The sequence below is a fragment of the Protomyctophum bolini genome, assembly GCF_963924005.1.
Source record: "Protomyctophum bolini genome assembly, chromosome: 7".
Classification (NCBI taxonomy): domain Eukaryota; kingdom Metazoa; phylum Chordata; class Actinopteri; order Myctophiformes; family Myctophidae; genus Protomyctophum; species Protomyctophum bolini.
In genome coordinates, this window is record NC_137868.1 from 31,376,078 (window position 1) to 31,394,692 (window position 18,615).

An 18,615-nucleotide genomic window follows, 5' to 3' on the forward strand; every position below is an offset into this window, starting at 1 on the left:
GTCACAAGATAGATAGATAGATAGATAGATAGATAGATAGATAGATAGATAGATAGATAGATACAAATTAGGCATTATATAGGAAAATATGTTTTATCCTATAAACAATTTAATGTACTGTAGGTACTGTATAGTTTTTCCCAATCAATTCACAATTAACATTCCAATTTTGGAGCTATGGCTCATGGACTAAGAAGAACCAAAAATAACTGAACCGAATCCACTGAATGTTCAAAGTTCATGTTGTATGGGTGTACATAAAACATAAAAGAAAAATTAATGAAAATTAATTTCATGAAACCTTTAAACAAATCAGATTCCAATCTGGATGTGGCACAGATCTGATTCAGACTGGATTTGGCTACCAGTGTAAATGGGGCTTAAGTGTATCTGCCTGAGATGATTAAGGTCCTTAATTAAGGATTAAAGACCTGTATTGTGTGAATATGAATTTCAGCACTAAAATACCATGCATGTGTAGTCAGATTGGTGTCTTGTCAACACAACAGCTAATTTCTTAAATGTTCTCAATATTATGTTCTTTATGTTGTGTAATGTTTTAAAGAAATTCTAGATTTTTTCATCAAGATAATGAGGCCTGGAGAGTTGAGTTTGGCAGCTGACTATCAATACAATCTAATTAGTCTCAAACTGAACAGGAATATAAAACTTCTGTCCACCAGCTTGATACTGATCATGCAGTCAAGTGTAATTATTATTTTGCCATCTGGGCATCAGCTAAATTAAATGGACCAGGTAAGGACAAAAAGTACAAAATGTTCTTGGACAAATCCATGACTGTGTGCGTGCGTGCGTGCGTGCGTGCGAGAGACTGGCGGCTAGCCTGTGTGTGCAGTGCACATAGACTAACACATTTAAGAGTTGAATCTGATCAAAGTTGATTTTGTTGACCGACACAGCTGTGAGGTCATTTTTTTCAAATGTTCATTTCCAGGAATCATTTACTAATTCAATTACTAATCCACTTTACAGTGCAGATGCTCATATACAGATCCTCCATATGCTTATACGGATCCGATCCATATGCCTTATTCCAGGCAAATGCAATATTAATCCCCTGTCATCAACCGGTGACTGTTTATACAGTATTTACAGGCAATATTAAATAATGACAGAAGATGGAGGGAGGAACAAAGGAGGACAAGAAGAACAGGCAGTGCAACAGTACCTCAGATCACCGTATATATGCAATCCTATATTCATGATGTTTTTATTTTAATAATATATTAACTGACTTGTGTAGTCAGATTCCCTGTCCATGCACCCCCAGGAAGCGTTGGCACAGCATGCTCTCTGGCAACATAAAACAAACATCTCGCAGTTGGGAATTATCTGGGGGCCTCTGTAATTCACATACATTTGTTTGTGAAACCGAATTGGTGGAGTTCAGCGAGATGTGACTTAATTTACCATATCAAAGACTATCTAAATATCTACAAACCCAGACACCGTGGCCCCTTTACAATGTTGAGGAGAACCCTTACTTAGTATTCAGCAGCACACTGCACTGCCGAGATGAAAACATGCGCATCAAGAAAATCTCCACCAGACAGATCATCAGATGGTCATGGTCGAACGTCACGTTTAATCAGAGGCCATTAAGTCTCTGTGACTGAAAAAAACCTTTTGAAAAGAATAAAACCTTTCACCACAAGCCATTAAAATCAGATTACAATATTTGTCTACCTTGAAAAGATGTTGATTGTGATTGGAGAATAATAAAGGGAAAGCATGCTGGATCTATTTAACCACGTAAACCCTATATGGTTAATTGACCGGGATCGCAATACATTGTGAGCTTGTAGACCTGCTGCGTGAAAAGAGGTTAAAAAGAAGTTAACGGGCAATTATGGGCACTGTATTTTCACTATTTTGCCCAATACATGCCAATACATTTATCTATATAATGAGAACTCGTTATATAGATACTCAATAACTGAGATTAGTCTTTCAGGATTGACAACTACTAAGATTTACCCATGTAGGCCTACATACAAAAATGATTGAACCATCTATGTCTGAATTTTGATGGTTGTTCACAGTTCTTTTATGTTTGTCTTTTCCTTTAAAAATCCCAACCTAGAATTTCAGCGTTGCCTTTCAGCAATGTCATTTCATCACATAGAAAGAGGAATTATCAGACATTCATGTTATAATCATCAATGACTTCTGGCTATGCATGAGGGAGCTGCAAGGAAACAAAGAGCAGCTTTGGCAACCCAACGTTTTGAGAAACTCACCCCAGGTCACTAATTAAAAAGTAATGGATGCATCCCAGCTGTAATTATACCAGCACTGATTCAATGCCCTTTGGTGTATGGAAAGCCATACCTAATGAGTCAGAGGAAGACCTTTGAATTAATTCAAAGTACATATTGCAAATATTCTGAAGCTGTTCCTTCAGATACAGCCATCTGTATACTCATAAACCTGCTCACTACAGCTAGTTACTCTTCTATATAGGGGAGTGGGGGCCTCTGAATAAGAGCCTCTGAACGAACAATGAATTGGGTTTTCAACTTTTATGAGTCTAAAGAATCCTCTAAAGAAATCAAGGATTTTATATACAGCATTAGCCCAGAGCTGTATGCCTGTCTGCTGGACCTTGAGTAAATTGTTGATATAACTCAACCTTGAGAAAACTGCTGCCTAGTACCAAGGGGGCTGATGCTAAACTTCACGACACTAGCAAAACAAACTTAATAGCAGGGAGAAGCAAACAATGTTAATTCATGGTGGGTGGTGGCTCTTAACCTTTTGTAACATCTTTAACTCTCAATAAACTAAAGTTGAACCAACAGTTCATACTAAACCACACAGCAACAAACAATTCACATGATTCCAGGGAGGAGAGAGATAAAGCTACAATCCATGTAGCTTTACAGATATATCTTGCCCCTTACCCCTTATCCCAAAACGTATTAGCCATTTTTTACTATTTTGAAAAACCTTTAAAGTAGTTCAAATAGCCGATCTATGTACATGCTCACAACGTGTCGATGTAGATCGGCTAGTTGAACATTTTTCCAACTATTTTTCAAAATAGTAAAAAATGGCAAGGGATAAGGGGTAAGGGGGGCGCTACACTACCTGTATCAGAAAGAGAATACTAGAGATATCTGCAGCTACTAGTCAATAAGTCACAGCTACTGTAGTCGAAACATAAATACAGTAAATCATTTTATTTAAAAACATTTGCGAAAACACAGCAGTCGCTAATCCTCCTACTTCCAGAAGTGCTTAAGGTTCTTTATTTCTCTAAATAAAGCATTTATGCAGTATTTTGTAACAGTGGCTGTATCCTTTAGGGGAAAATAAAGTGCCTTCCCTAAAAAACACCAGTATGTAATGGCCATTAGAATTCAATGATGCACTTATCTTTTGATGACTTGTTTTTTTTCCCCATTTGGATTTCACACGAGAAATACATACATTTCCTAATTATCTTAGCCAGAACTGAAGGCTGTGAGGCGGAGATTGTGTTTTTGCCCGTTTGTGTGTGCGTCTGGCAAACGAATGGACAGAATCAACGGCGTAACTAGCATAATACCGTTTCCATATTCACTGATTCTCTGTAGACTCTGCAAACTACAAAGCAGAGGGATCCCAGGGCAGGCTAATCGGGTGGGAGATGTCTCTGAGGCTGAGCTACAATGCTCCCTAATGACTGTAGCTCTTTGAAGAAGATGGAAGTTTGAGAGAGTGTCACTAGTGTTTGTGCACACATACAGTAAGCTGCATGCTGTCCCACTGGATCCATGTGGCATAACTGGTTAAAATGCCTGCCTAGCTGGCTTAGAGGTAGCCTCGGAAACCCAGACGTTTTAGCTTAGAGGCTGTTTGGCTGCTCAGCCGACTGGCTGGCTCATCATACGTGGGGAAAAGACCATCGACTTATATTGGATCACAAGGCAAAAAAGTAAAAAAATACAATCACACATATATCGGCAAGATGCAGACACAAATCTTTCAACCGAGTGGCTAAACTGCAGGGGAGAACATGGCAAAGTATTCAGGAAGACAAGTGAGGGAAGAACAGGGTTTATGGATCATTGTAAATATTCAATGATAAGATAATGGATGCAAGCAGGTTTAGACAGGGTTTACAATGTTTCTATTGCAAGGTACACATTCTTCAATGAAGGGCAACCAGATAGAATTCCCTGTAGCTGAAAGCATAATTATCATATCTCAGGCAGTGTCCCCTGTAAAGTTTCAAGGCTATTTTCCCCTATTATCTCTTAGAAACACACAAAATCACTATTCCTACTAGTCTACTAAGAAGACAATGCAGTTTGACCCGTTCACGCAGAGAACAGGTCAAGGTTTTATAGCATCATACTGACAGGAGAAAGATAGCCTACTATGGACAGGAAGAGAGGTAATAGTTGGGAGGCAAAACCTAAAGCAAGTCCAAAGTGGTTTGCAATCCCTCGTGCTTGATGAAAGATTGACAGGCCAGCTGGAAATGAGATTCCATCCGGCCGTGTCCTTCTCTGTCTCCTTCATATGCATGCAGATTCAAATCCACTTAGCTGCAGTCGTGATTCAATCATCTCCAAGCCGCTACAAGCGTCACACATCTAGAGTCACAAGCGTGAGCACTAACTACATATTCATGAGGATGCTATAGCAAGGTATGCAAACATAACAAGCAAGTCAGATGTGGGGTGATATAAATGTGTTAATATGGTCTTCTACATGCAGGCATACAGGTACACTAGTTCTGGTGTACTACATGTGTCAATTTTATGGGTCAACCACTGAAATGGTCATCTTAATAATGGTTTTAGAATGATGCCATCTACAGAATGGTATGCTACATTGAATAAGGCATAGCTAACAAAATAATGGAGCATTATTTTATTTCTATACTATAAGCATACACCCTAGTAGTACTAGGCACCTGTTTAACAATTCATACCCTCCCCTTCCTTGAGTACAATAAAGCTTTCCCAGAGACTCACACCTGCATGGATTTAGCTGATATACATAAAAATGTATATATTCCCATAAGTCTCCTCTTATATCCTCCTCATTACTAGCCTTCAGTAGTGAGTAACTAGAGATATGTATAGACCTCATGCGAGTAAGAATGTGATTAACATCCAAATCAGCATGAAATTCCACTGAACATTACGCCGGCGAAAGATGAGAGCCAGAGGAACAAGATACCAATAGTAGACACCCTGCAGAGACAGAGGGAGGGAGTACTGTACTGCTTGCGTGCGAGCGAGAGAGAGAGAGAGAGAGAGAGAGAGCAGATGGGCAGATGGATAGGGGAGACTCATAAGACCTTAGAGATAGGGTATGGTGTCAAAGGAGGGGGTAGAGGTGAATGAACTGGATGTGAGATAGAGTGAGAGAATGAAGAAGAGGAGGTGTTGGAGGAGGAGGAGTTGGTTTAGGGTCTTAGATAGAGGATGGAGTAAGAAAGTAGAGTGACAGAAAGGACCACTGAGGGCGAGGAGAGGGAGATATAAACAGAGATGATGATGATGATGAGATGAGTGGATTGTGTGTGTGTGTGTGTGTGTGTGTGTGTGTGTGTGTGTGTGTGTGTGTGTGCGTGCGTTGACCCGAATGTGACCGCAATTTAGCTGCGTGCGTGCGTGCATGCGTGCGTGCCTGCGTGTGTTGACCCGAATGCGACCGCAATTCAGCTGCAGGTCAATGGGTTGTGATAGATGTCTGTGGATATACAGACACTCGTGCTGATATAGACAAACATGGTCAAATGTTGGAGCAGCATGCGCCACTCAAAAAGCAAAAAGGGAGGACAGATTGGCAGCCAGAGAGAGAGAGAGAGAGAGAGAGGAGAGAGAGAGAGAGAGACATCACATAAGTATAGATCATTTAGATAACTCCCTGCTGCACACAGCTCTACTTCAACACAGATACCTCCACTCATCCATTAGTTCAAGTAATTCCCTTCACCATCTGCCGAGATGTCAAATGTACCCCTGGAGTTGCAGAAAAGGTAATGTTGATTTGGAAAATATGAGATTAATTTGCTTAATTGAGGCACCTAATGTTTTCATAAATCAACTGTGGAAGTCTTGCAGGAAATCATAAGGGGTAGGTGTGATTAACACCTTCCTCTCTGAAGAATAGACGGATTGTACATATTTTCACAGCTGGTGGATCTGTCTACTGAATCAAGAGAGTTCATGTACTATCTGGAACTATCTCACCAGATTGAATTGCACATTCCATTCACTGTGTGATTAAAAGGACAAAAGAACACATAGGGTAACACAGAAAAGATGAGTATGTTTTCCTTACCTTCATATGCTATCTTAAATCCATGAGCGCTTACTGCAAAGTCACTGGTAAGCCTCAGTGAAAAGATCGGGCCAGAACTGGTAACAGGCGGTGGAATTGTAAATCCAGTTAACCTGTCAAGGAAAAAAATGAAGGTCATGAATATGTGTTTTAACAGCCCCCCACCCACACCCCTCTTTTCCCATCATAATCTCACAGGCTGGACAAACACTTAGCTGCAATACAGTGAATTACTGTATTGCAAAGACAAATTAAATTTAATAAAACACTTGCACTTTTCAACAGAGTAAGAGTACATCTCTTGGGTTGTCCTCGCTCCTTGCACCCCAAGCAATCAATATTTACTGTTACAATCAAGGCGATGTATTCAAAGTTTATAGATGCTATCAATCTGGGAACCCATTGGAAAAAAAGGAAAAACAGCGCCCTTTTGGCAAAAAAAAACCCCATTATGCACAGGGGAGACAAAAAATATACAGCATACAATATACAGCAGTGGTTCCTAAACGTTTTACGAGAAATTCGACGTCTCCCCGGGACCCAAACTAGTTAAAATAGCAGATCTAGAAGCTCAAAACACGTTGCTTCGGGCCACGTTGTGAGACCGGGTAATTTCACTGCTAAATATTAGTTTTCTAATTTATAGGATTTCTTCTTTCAAATATTGCTTTTTTGGGAACGTCTTTTGAAAATGTTTTGAAATGATAATAATTCAAAACAAAAAATAACCCATAAATGCATCCGGACCCAGTGTTTGGGAACACTATACTGTACATGTCTATACGCTCGACTGCTGATCATAAGAGCAGCCATTTTCTGTAGTTGAGCATTGTTAAACGGCTGCAGAAATATATACGAAAAAGACAATAATGTAATGTAACCTAGGCCTACAGTGAAATGGAATCGTACAAGTGTTTAATTGGTACACCGCAGGCAGCACTGCATTAAATCCGAGAATTGCTCTAAGAATTGTGATGCAATTTGTCCACCAATAACATACTCAATACTCTACAATCAACATCCACGTCAGCACCTTTCCTATTGTTGGAGGGTTGTTGATGTTTGGCAGCTGCATTGTAACAGACTGCTTCATTGCTCCCTTTCAAATTAGGTGCGGATCCAAACAAATCCATTTGCTTTCACGACGTCGTAAACAAGATGTGTTGCGGACCATTCTTCAGCTGCGGTTGCCGATGTTCTATCGACCTTTCGAGACCCACAAACCGGGAACTGTAACAGTTAGGGATAGCAAAACTTGCACATGGGATAAAATGTCATGTTCTCAATTGCCTTCTTGTTTTCTATTGCCTGTTTTGTCCTCGTTTGTCTTGTTGCGACTACATCTCTGCTTGACAATAAGCCACGTGAATGATGTCTATAGCACGCCTCATGTAAAATAAAGAAACTCTCTCTGTGACAGCAAAGCAAGAGGGTGCTGTATTTACAACTTCAATAGAGTTTCCAATTACAGCACAGTGAACTGTGCTGCCCCAAGCAGTAAATAATTATTCTCTGTTGCAGGTACTGCACAGTATGCCAAGATACAACCAGAAGTAAATTCCTAGATGTATTTTTGGACACATTTTATATGGAAAAAAGACTTTAGAACTTTGACAGTGTTTGGGGTATTTCACACCGGCAGTGCACACAAATATGTTTGTATTGATAAATTCCCGAGAGTCAACTGTTGTAGACTTACTCATTCAGGAAGTCTAGATTTATCATCAGAATCTTGGAGCAGTCTTTAGATAAGGAGCACATCTAGTGAATCCAAGCACTGCTACTCATTTCCCTATATATAATTTTGTTCCCATGCCTTTTCACCTTTAGCCCTCCATCTCTTGTCTTTCTCTTTTGTGGTTGCTTGCAACAGCGAACAGCAAGACCATCTCGTTTTCTTTAACAATGCAGCCTATCTCCCAGCACTGTTCTAACAGGCAAAGGGATAGGGGGCTACAAAGGGCTGTCTCCACGTGGGACTTATACATTTTCAATGAATTATAGTTTGATGTCACGCTGTGTTGTCTTTAGAACTGCCCTCCATACCTCAAGTTGGAGGGTGCGGGGGATCCACAGGGAACTAATTATTGGCCAAGCAGAACCGAAAAGAACAGAAGAGTCAGTGGCAGCCACGCAGAGAGAGGAGGTCGATGTGACCCACCAAGATTGCACACTATGATGCCAAACAGCACTGTGATGCGATGGCTGCAGTATACAAAGTGGGCCGCATAGGGCTTCGATTGGACACCATAGAATGAATTTTGTCCACTAAACTGTAAAGGCTAAGTTAATTGTAGGGCATGCAGCAGCAGGACACAGAAAAGTCAGAGAATAGAAAGCCGAGAAAGAGGGCAGACTGCTATCTGAAAATGCATTTCCACAATCAAATGATTCAAGCATTTTATGAAACCTGATAAACTAAATGGATATTTTACTTACAAGAAAATTGGGTAATTTCATCGTCTACTCAGGCTTTTGTGAGAACCCAGACAGTTTTTAAATGGCTTGATTCAGTATTGATATTCATTTAATCAGAGTATCAGACACACCCCCTTCTTATACAAACCTATTGAAACTTCAAACTCCATTTTAACCATGATAGATTCATCGAAAACACCCGTCCTTGGTTCTGGTGGCTCATAATACGTGAGGGGGTCACGTTTTAAAATTGTAATGTTTTTTAGTTTTACTTTGTTTATAAAAAAATTAATGTATTGTTTTTCATTGTTTTTAGTCTTTTTTTTTCATTTTATTATTTAGAAAAATGCACACCGTCTGCACTTGCCTGGGCCGTGGCCCAGCGGTCCAGGCACCAAGGCACATAAGCGGTCTAGCTGGAGTGCATTGCGGGATAAAGTTCCATTCCCCAAGAACTTTGCTGCGTGTCACTCCCTGTCTCTCTCCCCCTGTTTCCTTTCGATCTACACTGAACTCTATAAATAAAGGCCCCCAATGAATATCTTATAAGAATGAGAAGAAGAAAAAAAACATCCCCCTCATGTCACGTATACTGTATTATGACTCAGTGCAGTGTGAGTCACGAGAACCAAGTGTTTTTGATGAATCTATCATGGTGAAAATGAAGTGAGTAAAATTAAGTTACAATGGGTTTGTATACTGTAGGAAGGGGGCATGTCTGATAAAAATTAAACTAAATACTGAACTGCTATTAGCCATTTTGATGGCTAACAATTCAGTGGATTCGAAAAACAACAACTAGGAATGTGCCTTAATTTGCACACAAAAAAATCACACCCGTGTTAAGTGAGTGGTGCAACTCCGTGTGGGGGCCACAGCGCCGCCCCACGTCCGAAACGGTAGAGAAATGAGTTACCATATGGGAGTACCCGGAACATCCAGACCCCCAGGAACGTGCCCAGGGGGCCGGGCTGATTCCTGCGAGCCGCCCCACGTCCGAAACGGTTGAGAAATGACAGAGTTATCGTGTGGGGGTCCCTCTACTGTACTGTACTGTCACTGTACTGTACTGGCACACCCGAAATCATCATATATACAGTTAATATGTGCGTGTGTGTGTTAGGTTGTGCACAGGTGGTGAAAAACAACCATGCTGTTTTCGTGCTCATACACAGACACCCAGCCAGCCAGCCACCCACCCACACACACAGTACATAGCTCCATAAGGGAGTGGTTGCACCACTCAAAAACGGCTTCCACAGTAACACAAGAAAAGAAAAAGAAACATATATTTCAAACAAAATCACACTTCCAATTGAGCTTGAGTCCTGAGTCTGACGACGAAATATTTAATGTGAGATTAGACCCTAGGGAAAGGGCAGGACCATTTCTGGTTCTTGAAGTATGAATTTAAGAAGAAAAAAGCAGAGCCCTTCCATGCACCACAGTCAGGAAATGCATACGATTAGAATATATGCCCCATTTCTTAAATGGATAGGTAATTGTAGCATAATATTTCTGGACCTTTTCCCCTACTCGCTCCACTCAAGGGGACTTGGCTATTCTGAGAATAAACCATCTGACGATTTCCTGCGGGCTCATTGTAACAACACTCAGGGCTGTATTTTGCGTGTCTTAAGTACCAGGTCTTATTCCCTAACTTGAGTAAACTAAAGACCTGTAGGCGTGGTCAATCTTTGGCCACTCAGAATAGCCAAATGGCATTGATCACGCCTCCAGGTCTTTAATTTACTCAAGTTAGGGAATAAGACCTGGTACTTAAGACACGCAAAATACAGCCCTCAGTGTTTATCTTGCAAATCTAGTAGTGAACTATAGTGCAGTTCTGAAAGAAAATGTGTATATGTGACATTCAGTACTACACACATTTTCACTCTCTACATTATGGACACACACACACACACACACACACACACACACACACACACACACACACACACACACACACACACACACACTTCCTAGTTCCTTTTAGTTTTCTATTTTCTCCCAATTAAGTTATGCCAGTTCGACCTACTGTTAATGGGTTTTTTAATAAGAATGCAATAGTCCTGTTTGATTTGAAATGCATGCAAACTCGCCAAGAGTAATTTCAAAGAAAATACAACTGGGCACAGCTAGTATGCCACTATACTATATTAGGCCAACAATCACCTGAATAAAATAATTTGAGTGCAACTATTGTGAATGTGATGAAAGCAATCCTCACTTAAAAATACTTCAGCATGCCATGCCCAAGTTTGCAGCAATTATGTGCTGCTTCAGGCACGACCAAGACAGGTTATTTGGTGGATTCGATCAAAGCTCATTCGCAGGGCGTACAGCAATCATTCCTCGCTTGAGGCATGCAGAGCCATTTCTCCACTATCTTTATTCGAGAATAGTGGGGAATTTAGAAGAATATTGAACAATAATTATTCAGATCATAGGTTTCACCCTCTCCACTGTTATCTCTCCACTTACAGTATAGGCAGTTGTAGAATTCTATACTAAATCTAACCCAACACCAAGAATATTCTCTTATGGGGGTCACTGGAACATCTTGGGGTCTGCCGCCTAATACCTATCAATAAGGGGTCCTTGCCATGAAAATCTTTGAGAACCACATGGCCTAAGCCGTTATGGCATCTGCTGTTTATGGGCCAGCAGAGTAACAGCTGTAGCTGGATCACTATCGGGCCTGGGCAGGGCACACTCCTGATTGTCTAGACGGATGCAGCCTCTCCTCGCACCTGAACACACTGCATCAACCCTGAAGGTAGCTGTCACATATCCACCCCCCATCTGATTAGTGAGTCACGGTGGTGTCGAGCCACAGAGAAAGAAAGAGAGAGATGGGGATGATGTTCCTATATCTGTCCGACTCACATGTGTCTTTCTCTCTTCGTGTTGCACTCTTTTTGTCTGACACACAAGCCTCTCTCTGTCACAAAATGTCTCCCCTTTTTCTCCGTGAATTCACACCCTCTCTCCCTCATAGTCACTACTGCTTTGCCTGTCTCTCTCACTCACTGTTTCTGTGGATTTACCTCTTTGTATCTATCCATCTTTCTCTGTCTGAGTGCCTCTCTCTCTCAACCTCTTGTTTCTCGTTGAAGAGGGAGTGGGGTAGGAAATTGAATAGGCAGGGAGGTTAAGAGAGCCCAAATGTTCTGACTGATTTTTAAATGGTAAGTAACTATTTTTGCTTGGTGGGTTGAGAACTTTAAGTGAACCACTTGCCTCTTACTTGTTCTTAGAAACGGGCTGAAACAAAGCTTGTTATCCACTAAGGTGATGAATAGCCTTCCTGCTATAGCTGGCTCTTCTAAACAAAGAAAAAAACACCAGGGAATGATTAATAGACTTATTTTACGCTGACGTGTCCTGACTCATTACTAAAGCCCCAGACACTGACATTTCATTTTAATAACTGCGGTATTAAAAGTCAAACTGTCCTATCAATTCATTCATTCTTCCTTATTCATTCTCTGTCCAAGACATGAGTTGAGAGTGAAAAAAGTCATTTCTCAATTTGTGAGAGAGGAATGCAATATGTACAGAGTCTGGCGGCTGGTCAAACAACTTAATATCCTCTCGCTGTGAGAATCTATTAAATATTCCTTTCATAACTTACATCAATTCTCAAGACTGTAATAGAAGAGGTGCACCAACGAAACGGTTAACCCTCACTTTTCAGTTTGATTCAGGTTGGTTGACTGCTCACAAACTGACTGTGTGGTTTTACTGTATGGCAGGAGTCTTCAATGTTTGTCAGGCCAAAGAGATGAAGCAGGACCCCACAACATATTGTACAAAATTGTGTTATAGATTAAACTTTTTCATAGATTTCATAGATAGCTTAAGTTCATAGACCTGTTCGACACTGTCAAACAGGTTAATTGACATCAGTCACTGACTAATGGATGGATTGATCTTGATGTCAATGTGTATTTTCAGACCTTTAACCTTAAACCCTAAAAATAGCTAATCTACAAGCTTGTGAGCTTGTAGATCAACTATTTTTGGCTAAAATTCTCCTCAAAATTGGGATGCTGGGGTTCAAGTTAATGCAAAAAATTATAAAACAAAGATTTGGTGGCCTCCCTGTAGTAAATCTGAGGACCCCCTAGTGGTCCCGGACCGAATATCGTATACAACTTGTATGACTGCTGCAACTTCAACTGCTACACAATCTCAGCTCTCCTACAGTAGCCTACCTAAGCTGAAAACAAGTTGCAGACAGTGGGCCTGATGTGCCAATAAGTTCCTAACTTTTCCTCATTTCTTCCTAAGTGAATTCCTAAGAGAAAAAAGTCAAGTCAGATTCATGAAAGGTTCTTTATAGGCAGAATTGTTCGTAAACAAGTTCTTACGATGATGAATCCAAATCATAAATTGAAGGGTGTGCCAGTTCATCCAAATTATCATAGGTAGACGCCCCAGCTATCCTAATTAGCATCCTAATAACCCCACCAATCCCCCATGAATGTATTTTATTATTTATCTCACATAAATTAGCATATTATTCATATGTCATGTTCAGAAGTAGTGGAAATAAAACATTTTAGTACTGAGTGCGTGAGTGGTGGGTGACATGGTGGGTATAGGGGGGAAATGGAAAACGGGAAAATGGAATGGTGTTGTGGCTGTCTGTATATGTGGTGGGGGTGTATGCGGGTGGGGTTTGGGGGGGGGCGTTGATGGTGGGTGGCTTGGGGGTTATGATGTGGGTATGGTTCTTGGCTTCAACTCAACTGGTCTGTTTGGGTTTGATTGTAATTTTCAGACCTTTTGAAAACTAAAGCAGTGGTTCTCAATGCACTCTGCAGAGTGCAGACCCCCATCTGAAATATTTTCTGCTAGGGAATTTCCTCTTAAGAACTTCTGAAGAACTTCTTAAGAAGGGATCCCTCAATGTATTCTTAGCTGTGATTTGTTCATAGGTAAGAACAGAATCTACGCACACTGTGGAGCACTCTTAGGCCTAGTTCACACGTACAAAACACCAATCAAGCAAATGTTTGGTCGTTTTTTATGATCAAACATTTGTGTTTGATGAGGGGGGGGGGGGGGGGCAGAACACCACCAGCAATCAGCAATCAAACACAAATGTTTGATCAAACCATGTGACTCCCATTGGAAAAGCATTGTGGTGGCCCAAAAAAACCAAGAAAATGACCAAACATTGCTTGTTTGGTCGTGCAATCTGAAAACAAAAAGGAAAAACAGCGCCCTCTGCATGCTCAAAGTGTGGTCTGGGGACCTCAAGGGGTCCTTGAGGAAGTTCCAGGCAGTCCACAGCAAAATATGGAACATTTTTAAACCCTTACGAACAATTCTGCCTACATCAGAAAGTTTCATGAATCTGACCTGTCCGGGATGACGCACGTTACGCATTTCGCAGTTCCACTTTTCGCCAGTAGGTAGTGGCAGCTTCAACGTTGGATAGCCTTACTGGGGGCTTGGTATATCCCCACCTCTATGGTATATCCACAGAGAACATACTGAACAAACAAAAACTCCAAACAAGCCTGTCGCAGACAGAGGAGCTAGTGCTTATTTTATCAATGTGCCTGTATACCTCCTCCTTGACCAATGCATACAAATGCATTGCATGTATTTAGTGAGGCTCTGGTTTTCATTCAGAATTCTCTTAGGAATTAACTTAGGAAGAAATGTAAGAGGAAAAGTTAGGAACTTATTATAACTTATTATAGATTTGTTTTTACCTTATATAGGCTGTTAATGGTGGCTTAAATATGGATTTTGGGCATGAGATGCTATGAGTGATCTGGCTCTGCATTTCCTCAACAAAATTGTTGCAAAAAACAAAACAAAATGTTTCTATTACTCCTAAACATTTTGCCAAACATCACGCGCACACACTCTGCTATCCTCCTGGTGGAGACCTGTGCCCAGAAGGGCACTTTTTCTAGTTTCTTCTCCTTCCACCAAAAATAGCAGTTCTGGCTGAACCCAATCGGTTTTCGCGAAACTTGGCAATATGGTAAGAGGGCCATGCCAAACGATGAGGATGTGAAGCCCACGACCTTTGGCGAAACGGTGGCGCTATAGCATGCCATTTTTTTGTGAAGTGAAAAAAAGTTTTTATGAGCCAATGAAAATTGCTGTTTTGTGGAAATTCTTCTGCCCATAATACATACATGCAACATCACATGCTGCCCTGGATGGAGTCTACACAAGAATGCTACGAATGGCACTAGGTGTCACATGGACGGACCGCATCAGAAATATGGACCTCTATGGGGACCTACCACGGGTCACGGACAAAGTCAGAGAGAGGATGAGGCTGGCAGGGCATTATGGGAGCCAACCCAGGGCAAAGCCAGGAGGGGAAAGAAGCGTACCACCTATGTAGACGTGAAATGTTCTACACACAATCTATGGACCATTATCTGAAATCCCAGTTGAAGAGAAATCTGTACGTGAAAAAATTAACAGCAAACAGACTGTAGTAATGGATAGCCTTAGGACATCTCCAAAATCAGGACACACATAATTGTTATAAAAAAACTGAATGATTTTGCTGTTTACAATAAAACAACAGACAGTATACGTAGCTCAGTCGGTAGAGCTCTTGCCTTTGGACCACAAGACCATGGGTTCAAGTTATGTCTTCCATGTCTCTATGGCTTATTGTGCATATTGTTATTGTTATATGTTCTTATTGCCTTTCTGCTTGGTCCCGCCTTATCGTTACTAGCAGCTATATTTAAATTTATGTATTATGGTCACTCTGTAACCATTAACATAGGATAACTGCAACTGAACTGAAGACAGATCATATGGTAGGCATATACGGTATTTCACAAATACTGTAGGTGCACGGAAATAATGGTCAACTTGGCGTTCTATTTTTTCATATAGGCTACAGCTTTTTTGTGATTTCTGTGTTGGAGGTAATTAATTGCGTAAAGCAGGCATTATTATGCTAGCTTATGTTTCCAGCCCTAGAGGCATAGCAAGGATTCTGTCATGGAATTATCATTTCCTGGCGCTATGCAACACTAGTCCTGAAATCCTCCACTAAAAATAAAGTGTGACTAAAATATAAAGAACAATGTTGCTATTTAGAGACTGTGTCTGGATCAGGAAAAATCCATCAAAAGTTGAGCTGTTTTCTATTGTCTCTCAGCAAGAATTGTCTTGGAATAGCTAGATTAGTTCCATTCAAAATGTGAAAGTAGCAGCAAAATGCCATCTCTCGCTGATTCGTACTGTAGGCCTATGCAAATGTTTAACCTTAATCCTATCCTTGACACTGCTTAAATCAGCCAGGCCCCTTAGAATATCAAGTGAGATAACAATGTCTCCTAGATAGTTAGAAGGCAGCATCACTCAGGCTCAGAATCCATCTTTTCTGCATTATGCTTAGATCAATAATATAAAAGTATAAATAAAGTAGGCAATACCGAGATCAGCAAATGTAATCATGTTATGTATCTATTTGTATTCATTAAAGGTGTAGTGAAATGAAAAATATGTTTTTCACACTTTTAGACCATATCCTTGGTCATCATATGGGCATACCTAACAATTTTGTTTTTAAATTACTTCCTGAAAACGAAAATGTGCTGCGTGATGACGTGTCGAGGCCCACATCGATAAAAGCCAATAAGAATGAAGCTCACCAGTTTGATTCCCATTGCTTCATTGTCCTCCAACACTGGTTTTGATTAAATGCGACGCATTGTGAGACTTTTGCTTTTGTTTAGTCTGATTCTGACATTTTGACTTTGACAGAAATCTGTCTATCAAAAAAACATCACACTTGCCCGGACTAGAGATAAATATTGCAACTACCAGCAGGCGGTTTCAGTCTTGAATTGCATTACAATTCAGACCAGCAGTCACTGAATCCAGTTGCATGGCATCGCATGCTGAACGAAAACCAGAGCCTCACTAAATGCATGCAATGCATTTGTATGCATTGGTCAAAGAGGAGGTATACAGGGACGTTGAGTGATATAAAATAAGCACTTGTCTTTATATTCGTGAGAATCTCAAAGTGCTACAGCAACCTCTGTCCGCGACAGGCTTGTTTGGCGTTTTTGTTTGTTCAGTATGTTCTCTGTGGATATACCATAGAGGTTCCGTAGCGGGTCTCATGGTCGCAGCCTACGTATTTCCTGTAGGCGGAGACGACACATCTGCGGTTTCCCCGCACCAAGCTTTTACTACAGTGAATGGAAAAGTGACTGATGTTAGTCTGCTTCAAACGTTGCTCTTTTACCTGCTTTTTACTAACACTAACATTACAAAGATGCCCAGAAAGATGCCCAGAAATTGCTTAATATAGGGTCTCACTAATTGCGTTTTGGCTGCTTTTTCACTTGAGCGGCAAGCACCACCAGGCATTGTCACACCACTTTGCATTGTTGCATAGGCAATCTTTTTTATGCCTGAAAACCTTGTCAATGGCCTTTTAATAACACCCCGTTATAAACCTCATGGTTAGAGCAGGGAGCAATTAGTGGATTGAACGGGGGGAAATATATATATATATATATACCAGGGGGGCAGTCAGACAGATTTTTTGTGAAGCCACTAAGGAACTGAAAGTTCATATAATGGCCTGTTGTGGCGCTGTCATTGGGCCCAAAAAAACCCATAGCCCCATAGAAGTCCATGTATTTGGGCCCAACTTCACCTAGACTGTATTACCTTAATAAACATGGTCATGAATACTTTTTGCTTCCAGTCACTAGTTTAAAGTCTCATTTCTAATGTCATAATATTCTTTTTGGAAAATTATGGCCCCATTTATAAAAAAAAAATGACCATAAAGTCGCGCATGTTCTGAGGGGCGTGGCTACCGTTACAGTCTATGAACGGGATCCCCCACCCACTCGAGTCAAAATAAAAACCAACGAAGAAGAAGGGGGGGAAGTCCCGCCTCGTTGTCTGGGCCAGCCAATGGGCCAGCCAATGGGCCATTGCAAGGACTGACAGGCTTCATTTTACGTTCATGTTAGACCCGAGGAACGCTTTGTCCATATTTTTTACAGTCTATGATATATACACACACACACACAACCCCCCCATCTGCCATATTTGATTACTTAACCAGTCCACTTTTCACAGTCAGTTTTCACTCTTCAGACACAGCCAGACAGAGACAGATACAGAAATCTCCACATGGAACACAGACAGACAGTTAAAACAGGTGCTAAGGCATCATTACATACTAGGTTCCCAACTTGCACCGTTCCCAAGTAGGCTGGTGGCTGACAGGCACAGGTCTAGTACAGTAAATGTACAATTTACGCATTTAGAAGACGCTCTTAATCCAGAGAGATTTACAATATAGCTGTTTAGCCTTTGCATACGGCCTGTAAAGTCGTCAAGGCTAGTGCTACGGCATATATATACCTGTCTAAATACTTCCTTAATGTTAACGAAGTCCACACCCACAACACCAGAGGGAGTGCTACAAACCATGTACAACACAGATTCGGCACAAACAAGGGACTAAATTATTTTTAGTCCCCCCCCCCCCCCCCCCCTTTTCCCTTTTTACCTCCATTATGATGAATTCCTGTTCTGTTCTTGGCTATAATGTCTATTTGTACGTCTCTAAATGTTTTGATGTATTGAACAAGGTGGACCCTCTTGTAAACAAGTGTAATGCTTTATTGGGTCGTCAACAGTTAACAGTCTTTGTATTAAGTTGTGCTTGAAATGTACTGTAATTCTGCAAACATATTTCAATCAATCAACATCCCAACCCACTCACCAAACAAAATAGACAGGATAAACCTATCCACAACTGATCAGTTCACTTACCTATAGGCAACGTTGTTAGCCACAATGGTGGTGCAGACAGTGACATCACAAACCAAGACCTGGAAGTCGGCACCAACACCA

At 40.9% G+C, this 18,615-nt stretch overlaps 1 protein-coding gene across 1 annotated transcript in view; it reads right to left on the reverse strand.

The window, feature by feature from the left end:
• The window catches only part of LOC308318953 (CUB and sushi domain-containing protein 3-like), a gene marked incomplete at its 5' end in the record, with an annotated part of 301,597 nt that overhangs the window by 256,292 nt on the left and 26,690 nt on the right, over positions 1-18,615 (reverse strand). Inside the window, one exon of the mRNA XM_080768691.1 lies at positions 6,307-6,419. Within this exon, the coding sequence (XP_080624817.1) occupies positions 6,307-6,419 (113 nt within the window). The remainder of the gene's footprint in view (positions 1-6,306; positions 6,420-18,615) is intronic.